This window comes from Microtus ochrogaster, chromosome 4 (assembly GCF_000317375.1).
Source record: "Microtus ochrogaster isolate Prairie Vole_2 chromosome 4, MicOch1.0, whole genome shotgun sequence".
Taxonomy (NCBI): domain Eukaryota; kingdom Metazoa; phylum Chordata; class Mammalia; order Rodentia; family Cricetidae; genus Microtus; species Microtus ochrogaster.
The window spans coordinates 15,152,261-15,163,128 of NC_022011.1; the positions used below are offsets into that span (position 1 = coordinate 15,152,261).

Below are 10,868 nucleotides of genomic sequence, written 5' to 3' on the forward strand. Positions count from 1 at the left end.
CCCAGCATCACCCAATGGGAAGGCACCAAAGAATAAGAAGGCCAGACCTATACATAATTAACCAATGGAAGGTCAACATACTGCGCCATTCTGCCGGCGATTGGCCAAATCGTGGCGGTGGCCTGCCCCCTCCCGCACACACTTCCTGCCGCCAGAGCCTATTCACTTCCGGTGGGCATTCGGCTCCTCTTGCTCTCTACTGTTAATGGCGGGCGGCGGCTTTTGAGCGGGACGCAGATAACCGCTGCCCGCCCTGCGGACGTCTCCCCTGGCCCCCGCTTTCTGCACGTCGCCAGTGTCGGAGCTGTTCAGCATGTCTGTGGTGCCGCCGAATCGCTCGCAGACGGGCTGGCCCCGGGGGGTCAACCAGTTTGGCAACAAGTACATCCAGCAGACCAAGCCCCTCACCCTGGAGCGCACCATTAACCTGTAAGTGCGGCGAGGCCTCGGCGGGCAAACCGCTCCCCGAGCGCCCTCGCTCACCCGGTTTGCGTGATGTCCCTCCGGAATGCGCGCTTCCCTCTCTCCCCGACCTCTTTCTCGCCCCCGATTTGGCAGTTTGCCTTTGCCTTTATTCAGTCACGGTTAAAACCCACGTTTGCTTTGAATTCATCACAAGCCGGGCGTTGGTGGCGCACGCCTTTAATCCCAGCACTCGGGAGACAGAGGCAGGAGGATCTCTGTGAGTTCGAGACCAGCCTGGTCTACAAGAGCTAGTTCCAGGACAGGCTCCTAAGCCGCAGAGAAACCCTGTCTCGAGAAACCAAAAAAAAAAAAAAAAAAAAGAATTCATCACAATGTGTATGTTCTTTGAATCCTTTGTTGGTGTTTTCATTGCACATGTATTTGTTTTTATTTGAAATGGGTAACTATAATTTTGTAGGGTGTCTTTTTTTTTTTACAGTAAGTTTTCCAGATTTATCTCTAAAGGCGTAGGGTTTTCTTTAAGTGTTGCGTAGTATTCCATCAAGTGACCACATTTTCATTTTCGTGCTGTCTGGTCTACCTCTTGCGTTCGTAGGTCTTGTCTACTGAAGTGACATTAGTTAGCATCGCAGGCACCCAGTAGACCTAGATTGAGAGTACACGCTTTGTTGTGTGGTGTTCTTTTAGGCTGTTGGAGGTATCTTACTCATTGCTTTTCGAGATCTCTCTTTTAAAAAAATGTGGCTGTAGCAAGAAGTCAGATTTGGGATACAGTTCACTCAGTATTTGGTATCGCCCTGCCCAGTGTGGAGCTGATACTAATGGGGAAACATGGCCAGTTTAGGCTGGTTATGTGTTTAAAAAGTGCAAGACTTTGCTGATTGTGGTGTTCTGGGTAAGTCGTAGTGTTTCTCACTTTCGTATTCAATAAATGAACTTTTCCTTCTAAAACCAAGTGTGACATGAAATTGAAAAGATACTATTGCTGTTTTTTTTTTGTTTGTTTTTGTTTTTGGCAAAACAAGTGCTGGCTCGAAAACTTAGATAATAAAATATGAGGTTTATAAAACCTGGAAATAGCTGATAGTGGTGTCTATACAAATCAACTTTTGTACCAAAATATATAGTAGTACTATAATTTCCTGTCACGTGTTTATAAGATTCCTATGAAATGGAGAAGGCAAGTGCTGTTTAAAAGAATGAGCGAGCACAGGAGGGGCTTGCTAACTGGCAGAGCCTTTGCCTAGTGTGTGCAAGGCCCCAGATCCCATCTCCAAGCACCTCAAAATATGAAAACTGAAAGCACAAGTTCTGCGTTCCTTTTGTGATAGGCCAGGATTGTGGGTTTTATATATCCTTCCCTTGGTTCCTGGATCAGCTTACATCAGGCCATTGTGCAGAATTGTTGAGTAGTTGTGCTTTCAGAGATGTTTTTCAGGTGAGCATGTTACTTTTCCTGTGTCAATGCAGTGTTGAGAAATAAAGTGCTCTGAATGTGAATTCGCCTGGGTGAATTATCTATTAAATGAGAAGCAAATCTTTGTTTCTGCAGTGTATTTTAATTTAGGCAAAACCAGATGGGTGGCTTTTGTGACACATGTGTGCATGCGCATGGCCAGGTGTCCAGATGAGCAAGTAAGATGGATGCACGCAGTGAAACGCTCACTGTGATGTGGAGAATGTGCTCTATGTGGGCTGCTACTCAGATTTCACAGCCGGAAAGTCTAATGTTTCATTCTGCTGAGATCTTGTGATGTAGGAGATAGCCATTGCAACAGAAATAGTTTGTGTCTGGTCTTAATTTTTTCTAACGTTAGCACACATAAAGCAGTATATAAAGCTATGTGTAGTAACTTCTTCCTAATAATGATGGTATTAGATTCATTATTGAATCTACTGCAGAGTTATCTGTAGTCTTTAAAAGACGCCTGAAAATGGCATATTTTCATTATTTTAGAGCCACTTGATGCTTAAAATTTGACTTCTGGAATGTTTTTCTTTTGGTTACCTTGATTTCCCTTTTCAAGAACAACTGAGGAGAGTATGTTGTTGCCTTTAATATCAAGAGTTTTGTATGTATTGCCCACGGGTGCTATATGCATTCATATAGATGTGTGCACTTGTAGATGTGTGTGTATATGTTCACAGCATTTGTGACTTTGTGTATGTATCTGCACACGTGTGGAGAAAGTCAGGACAGAGTGTCAGTTCTCATCTTCCAGCTTGTTTGATAATCCCATGGTCTCTCATGGGATCTACAATGGGAACCTGTTGGGCCACCATGTTCATATTTGGTCTGTTTGGTGCTAGTTGAGTGTTTGTTTTTGCTGGGTGCTGGAGATTGAATTTAAGTTCTCATGCTTCCTTGATAAGCACTTTTTGGGGGGAGGGGATAAATGAGGGGATTAGCCATGTTCAATTAAAACATTCTTTCTGAAAAATAAACTATAATCAAGGGGCTGCAAGTTAGAATGTGTGATAAAATATAAATGTGGATTTTAAACCTTAAGGAAAGTTTGATCTTTACTAAGCAAGATGAGCTTTTTAGCATTTTAAATCTTATTTTAGATTCTGGATCAGGAAAAGAGGCTATTCATCTTAGATATGGGTAGAAGAGTAAGTATACTGGATAGGGTAAATGCAGAAGTCTTAAGAAGTCTCAGAGGGAAAACGAAAACAGGTCTAAGCCACTGTAGTGATGTGTATCCTTAGTCCCAGCACTTAGGAGGGAAAGACAGACAGATCTCTGTGCTCAAGACCAGCCTGGTCTACAAAGTGAGTTCCAGGCCAACTCTGTTTCAAAAATCAAGCAAGCCAGAGGAAGAAAAAAAAGTTAATCTGAAAAGGAACTAGAAAAATCTGAGTATTGCTAACTGGGAGAAACAGAAAATTGCAGAGGGATCAGTGAGGTGGCTCTTCAGGTAGAAGTGCTTGCTGCCAAGATTGATGATGTGAGTTCAATCCCCAGAACCCACTTGGTAAAAGGAGAACACAGACTCACGCAGGTTATCCTCTGACCTCTGTACACATGTCATAGAACACCATATGTATGCATGTACAAAAACACATTTTTTAAAAATTTAGAAGAAAACAAAGGAGATGTTAACAGACAGTGGTGGCTCAGCATATATGAGAAAAGAGATTGGCTATTAGTGTCATTTAGTTAATAGAATTTATAACTAGGTTAATCAGAAGAATCAGGTTGGTTATTTGGTATTAGTGTCATGAAATGATCTAAAACCAGTATGGATATCTACTTTGATAAGCATTTCAGGGACCTTAGTAGGACAGTGCTGTCTGTGATTGACACATGGAAGTTCTGACTTCAAGAGTCCAGACAGCAACAACATTCTGATCTTTGCTATCTCCTAGCTGGTTATGAAACTTTGGGCTAGTTGTCTTTGAGCACAATGTAGCTTTGACCACCTGTTTTGTTTAGTTTTAGATAGGGTTTCTCTGTGAAATAGCCTTGGCGGTCCTGGAACTTGCTTTGTAGACCAGGCTGGCCTCAAACTCAGAGATCTGCCTGACTCTGCCTGAGTGCTGGGATTAAAGGCGTGCACCATCACTACCCTGAGACCATGTTTTTTGTTTTTTTTTTTAATGTTATTTTGAACTGTTCTGGTAAGTAAGACCATCTGTTCTCATGCTAAACGCTTGTCTTTGCTTCACAGGTACCCGCTTACCAATTATACCTTTGGTACAAAAGAGCCCCTCTATGAGAAGGACAGCTCTGTTGCAGCCAGATTTCAGCGCATGCGGGAGGAATTTGATAAAATTGGGATGAGAAGGACTGTAGAAGGGGTTCTGATTGTACATGAGCACCGGCTACCCCATGTGTTACTGTTACAGCTGGGAACAACTTTCTTCAAACTGTAAGTGGTATTGGACATTTTAGCCCTTTCCATTTAAACAAATACTGTGAAAGAGTCTTGAAAGAAAACAGTCATGGTTCTTCTCCAGTGTAGTGCTTATTTCTTTTCCAAAGAAGATATCTGCATTTTTGTTGGACCCTAGACTCCAATCACCGAGGAGTTGCCTCAAGAAACCATCTCTCACACCACAGCTGATATAAAAACATGAGGATTTTATTAATTCTGTCATGACAGGGTCTTTCAGCATTCGAAAAGGCAGAAAGACCCCAAATGGCTGGTACAGGATTTTTTTGTTTGTTTGTTTTGTTTTTTCGAGACAGGGTTTCTCTGTGGCTTTGGAGCCTGTCCTGGAACTAGCTCTGTAGACCAGGCTGGTTTCGAACTCACAGAGATCCAACTGCCTCTGCCTCCCGAGTGCTGGGATTAAAGGTGTGCGCCACCACCGCCCGGCTGGTACAGGATATTTTTAAAGGAAAAAAAACACAAAAGGAAGGGGGGTTTTAGGGGTTGTTCTTTAACTATTATGATTGGCTTATTCAAAAGAGCTATTATCAATAATTGGCTGGAGAGTGGTTGCCAGATCAGATGAGGTTAGGGGGAAACATCTGAGGGTCACTTTGCCCCTTTCCCAGGGCCTGAGTCAAAACACCAGGAACTGAGTCAACACCTAAGGATTATCTTGCCCCTATTCAATAACTGAGTTCTATTTGGAGAACATTCACAAGGGCTCAGGGAGATGATGGAAAGTTCCCAACATTTCAGTATGTATGTGGGCAATTGTTAGGTCCTTGTTTCCCAGGGGAGGTGGGGAGCATTACTGCCAAGAGGCCTCAAAGTTGTCAGAAATGGCTTCAGAGTTCTACATCTTCATGTTTGTTTAGTTTGTTTATTTGTTTCTTGAGACAGGATTTCTTTTTGTAACAGTCCTGGCTGTCTTGGAACTCATTCTGTAGACCAGGCTGTCCTTGAACTCACAAAGATCTGCCTGCCTCTGCCTCCCAAGCGCTGGGATTAAAGGCATGCACTGCTATCCCCTGACTGAAATCTGTATGTTTTTATATGTTGTTAATATCCTTGAACTAGAACAGTCCAAGCTCAGTTTCTAGAAGCAGTTGTTTTCATATCAATGGGCTTAATCACTCAAGCCCATAACTCTTTAAATATTTACTTGCCCACCAATAATATTGTGCCAAAAAAAAAAAAGGCCTCAAATCTAAATTGATATTTTTAAGAAATGCACCATAAAGAATGTAGTCTGTCTGTTCTCTGGGAATTGGCTGTACTCCTTTATATATAACTTTCCTGTGAGGAGGCTCTGGTGGATTGCTGGCCAGTGATTATGTTTATTATATATATATTTTTTTTCTGTTAAAAACTAGGATTGTATATGATGGTTTGGTAGTTAACATTGTGGGTTCAACTTTACAGCACATCTGCCACCTTTGGTCCTTGTTTGATTGTTTATCAGATGGTACTGAAATAGTGAAATAGGTCTTGCTCGCTTACTTAATGGAAACTATAATTATTGTGTTCTTGCTATTATCCCCAAATTGTATTAAATTGAAAGCTGAAATTCTTAATCTTTTTACAGACCTGGTGGTGAACTTAACCCAGGAGAAGATGAAGTTGAAGGTCTAAAACGCTTAATGACAGAGGTATTTTTCAACAATTTTATTGCCCATTTGAATACCACCAACTTAATTGAGTTTTCATGTGTCTTATAAAAATAAGTTTAATTTGAATAGTTAGTAGTCAGTAAATACAACTTAAACCTGAATTAGTATAATACTTATTTTCTATAAAATAAGCGTATCTAATTTTTGTTCTTGGGAAGCTGAGGTAGAAGGATTGCCTTGAGTTCAAGACCACTTGGGCTACATAGTGAGTTCTATGCCAGCTGGTCCACAGAGTGAGACCATGTTGCTAAATAAAATAAAATACAACAAAAGATTGATGAAGCAATAATGGTAAATTGCCTTTTTGGTAGAGTTTTCAGAAGAACCACAAGAAACCTACTCATTTTTTCCTCTGGTTCCTTTGAAAACTACCAAAAAGTCAAGAAAAGGGTAACCTTTAAAAAGTATAAATTCAGTAGTATTTAAGGAAGGCAAAATGAGACATTAGCAAAATAATAAGTAAATAAAATAGTAATAGTAAGTTGGAAAGAGATGGAAAGTAATTGGGCTCCCCATGCCAGACTTAGCAGAAACTGTGGCCTACTCAGCAGGAGAGCAGCCAGAATCAATACTGAAGAACAGGAAGTCTGAGGACTTGCAGGGTCCCAGAGCCAGTGAGCCCATCCATGAGCTGGATTGGTTGGCTCTATACACCTTATATTTATCTATGTTGTTTTTCCCATTTGGTCCAGTTGAGCAGTGACCGACTGGTGACTGGGTTTGTAGGAACTGAACAAGCCAACACTTAGCTGTAAAAGTTTAGGAGATGGGGAGAATATTTAAAAGTTTTCATTCTAAATGAGTGGTCTTTGAGTCAAGTTGTGAAGGGATTGAGAGCATCTCTGCAAAGTAGAGCAGAGCAGTAGGGAAGAGGATGGTACTCTGTTGGAAGAGGGGCCGCTTGGTCATTCTCAGCTGCCCAGCCCCAAAATAATCACACAGAAAACTGTATTAATTAAATCACTGCTTGGCCCATTAGCTCTAGCCTCTTACTGGCTAACTCTCAGATCTTGATTAACCCATTTGTATTGATCGGTGTAGCACCACAAGGTGGTGGCTTACCGGGAAGATTCTAATCTGCGTCCATCTCGGAGAGGAGAGCTATGGCGTCTTCTTCACTGCCTTCTACCCAGCATCCTGTTCTGTTTACTCTGCCTACCTAATTTTCTGTCCTATTAAAAGGCCAAGGCAGTCTCTTTATTAACCAATGCAGGTAACACATAGACAGATGACCCTCCTCCATCAAGTTGTCATCAGTGTTTTTAATCTTGGCCATTCTTACAGGTGTAAGATGGACTCTCAGAGTTTTGATTTGCATTTCTCTGATGGCTAAGGATGTTGATCATTTTCTTAAGTGTCTTTCAGCCATTTTAGATTCTTCTGTTGAGAGTTCTCTGTTTAAGTCTGTACTCCATTTTTTAAATTGGAATATTTGTTCTTTTGATGACCATTTTCTTGAGTTCTTTGTATATTTTGGAGATCAGACCTTTCTCTGATGTGGGGTTGCTGAAGATGTTTTCCCATTCTGTAGGAGCTGTTTTGTCTTGTTGACTGTGTCCTTTGCTTTACAGAAGCTTCTCAGTTTCAGGAGGTCTCATTTGTTGTTTCTCTCAGTTTCTGTGCTACTGGGATTATATTTAGGAAGTGGTCTCCTATGCCAATGTGTTCAAGTATACTTCCCACTTTCCTTTCTGTGAAGTTCAGTATGGTTTGGCTTTATGTTGAGATCTTTGATCCATTTGGACTTGAGTTTTATACATGGCAATAGATAATGGATCTATGTTCATTCTTCTACACGTTAATATTCAGTTTGCGAGCACCATTTCTTGAATATGTTTTTTTCCATTTGATATTTTTTGCTTCTTTGTCAAAAATCAGGTGTTCATAAGTTATGTGGATATCCGAATCTTTGATTCAGTTCATTGGTCCTCCTGTAGTAGAGTTTGAAGTCAGGGATTGTGATGCCTTCAGAAGTTCCTTTATTGCACAGGATTGTTTTGGCTACCCTGGGTTTTTTGCCTCTCCATATGAAGTTGTGTATTGTTTTTTCAAGGTCTGTGAAGAATTTGAGCACTATAGTTTTATTTTTTTATTTTTATTTTTTTTTAATGAACACAGCTTTTTATTTTTTTATTTTTTTTAAATATTTATTTATTATGTATACAATATTCTGTCTGTGTGTATGCCTGAAGGCCAGAAGAGGGCACCAAACCCCATTACAGATGGTTGTGAGCCACCATGTGGTTGCTGGGAATTGAACTCAGGACCTTTGGAAGAGCAGGCAATGCTCTTCCAGGCAGTGCTCTTAACCTCTGAGCCATCTCTCCAGCCCCAAGCACTATAGTTTTAATACCTAAATTCTAATCTACAATTGAGGAAGGTGAATCTGAGTAACATTACCTCAGCCAAGTAATCATGGTTCATATTAATGGAGTCATAGTGATGGCATGAGCCTTTGATATGAGTTGATGTAAGAATGGCATTTTACCTCTATTGTTTTCCTTGCCAGAATCTGTAACCTCAGTCTCACAGAGAACAAAATCCTGATCAGTATTCCTCAAGACTGTCAAGATCATCAAGCTAAAGAGTTCTATACTACACAGTCTAGAACAGCTCAGGGAAAGTGATGACCACGTCTTGTATCTTAGATGGGATCCTGGGCCTGAAATGGGACATTGGGTACAGAATTAAAGAGACCTGAAAACTGTATAGGTTTTTTTTGGTATAGTGTTGATTCATTAGTTTAACAGATTTGCTATACTGATATAAGATGGTAAAGGTAGAGGAAAGGTGTAGGCATTATGGGGAGTTCCTGGCACATCTTTGGAAGGTTTCTTAATACGTAAAACTATTCTAAGACAATTAAAAAATAAAAAGATACTTTTAAACATAGAGACAGATATTGGGGGAAACAACTAGGAGCTGAGTGTTGTAGCCAGTTGGGAATGAGTGAAATAGGACAGGAGATTGCTTTCTTACTCTGAACTCTGCAGAACCATTGTTGACCAGTGAAATGGGTAGAGAATAACTTTAAGTCTACTTCTGTTATGTGTATGATTGTTTGCCTGCATGTATGTATGTGCATCATGTGTTCTTGTGTGTGTTTATTTAGTTTGTTCATTGTACTACTACTTTTCACAGATACTGGGTCGTCAAGATGGAGTCCTACAAGACTGGGTCATTGATGACTGCATTGGTAACTGGTGGAGACCAAATTTTGAACCTCCTCAGGTCAGTGTTCAGTTGTTTACCAGGCATTTGGTTAAGCAGAAAGCTCACTTAACTCCAGACATTAAAATAGATCAGGACCAACAAGATGGTTTAGCAGGTAAAGGTGCTTGCTGCCAAGCCTTATGACTTTAGTTTGATCTCTGTAATTCATGTGATAGAAGCAGAGGATAAATTCCCATAAATTGTTTTTGATTTCCTTATGCATGCTGTGGCATATATATACACACACACATAGATGTGGAAATTTTTAGAAATGAAAAATGACCAAAGTAGATCATGGCTTCCCATTTCTTATTTTCATTTCCTTAATTTTGATTAAAAAACATTTTTAAAACCAAACAGCTTGTTGAGCAGTGGTGGTGCACACTTTTAATCCCAGCACTGAGAAAGCAGAAGCAGGCAAATTTCTGTGAGTTTGAGGCCAGCCTGGTCTACAAACAGTTCCAGAACAGTCAGAGTTGTTATACCTAGAAACCCTGTTTCAAAAAACAAAACAAAAATCCAAACAGTTTTTCCCTTTCATGTGTATGAATGTTTGCCCATATGTAGTCTGTGCTTGATGCCCAAGAACATAAGAGAGAGGGAATTGGATCCCCTAGAACAGTTGGGATGCTCGTTAGTCACCATATAGGTGCTAGGAACTAAACCCTCCCCCCTCAAACAAATGGAAAAATTTTTACTAATAAAAGATCAAAATAGACTTTGACTTTCAATTTCTTTTTTAAACTCCTTAATTTAGGTTTAGGAAACTAACAAACCAAGCAGAATTTCCTTCTATTTTTATTTTTATTGCGTGCGTGTGTGCATGTGTGTGTGTGTGTGTGTGTGTGTGTGTGTGTACGCATATATTGAAAGTGCTATGTAGCCAAGTCTGGCCTTGCACTGTTTGCCTACCTCTTATTTCCAAACTGTTGGGATTACCGGTGTTCACAGATGATAAACTACATTTTTAGGATGATACTGTTTTGTTTTCTTCGTTTTTTTTAAGGTGTTGGAGATTGAACCAGGCCTTAATGCATACTTTTTTAAAAGATTTATTTATTAATTATGTAATACAGTATTCTATCTGCATGTCTGCTGCCGGCCAGAAGTGGGCACTAGACCTTATTACAGATGGTTGTGAGCCACCATGTGGTTGCTGGGAATTGAACTCAGAACCTTTGGAAGAGCAGGCAATGCTCTTAACCACTAAGCCATCTCTCCAGCCCCCCCATACTTTTTAAAAATATGTAAAAGTAGATTTGCAGTAAGGAAAATTCATCTTTAACAGCAATTCATGATGGGATACTTTTATACTGCCGTCCTGCGGCTGCTGCACATTCCTGTCCTCACTATGGACTTCTTTTGTTTTGAGACGGGTTTCTCTGTGTAACAGTCTTGGACGTCCTGGAACTTGCTTTGTAGACTGGGCTTGTCTCGAACTCAGAGATCTGCCTGTTGCCTTCAGAGTGCTGGAATTAAAGTGTGCACTACTACCACCTGGCCACCATGGACTATTCTGAAGTAAATCCTAGGTATAATTTCAATTGTAAGTATTTTAATGTGATTGTAAAAGATAAGGATTTTATTTTATAAAAAGATGACAATGGCCGGGCGGTGGTGGCGCACGCCTTTAATCCCAGCACTCGGGAGGCAGAGGCAGGCGGATCTCTGTGAGTTC

General features: G+C 40.5%; 2 protein-coding genes across 2 annotated transcripts in view; one reads left to right on the forward strand and one right to left on the reverse strand.

Moving 5' to 3' along the window:
• Ogfod1 (2-oxoglutarate and iron dependent oxygenase domain containing 1) overlaps positions 1–10,868 on the reverse strand; it is a 53,792-nt gene that overhangs the window by 28,299 nt on the left and 14,625 nt on the right. The gene's annotated exons all lie outside the window — the stretch shown is intronic.
• Positions 168–10,868, forward strand: part of Nudt21 (nudix hydrolase 21) — a 19,062-nt gene continuing 8,361 nt past the window's right edge. The window contains exons 1-4 of the mRNA XM_005345619.3: positions 168–429; positions 4,101–4,301; positions 5,893–5,956; positions 9,119–9,208. Of these exons, the coding sequence (XP_005345676.1) occupies positions 314–429; positions 4,101–4,301; positions 5,893–5,956; positions 9,119–9,208 (471 nt within the window). The 5' untranslated portion in view covers positions 168–313. The remainder of the gene's footprint in view (positions 430–4,100; positions 4,302–5,892; positions 5,957–9,118; positions 9,209–10,868) is intronic.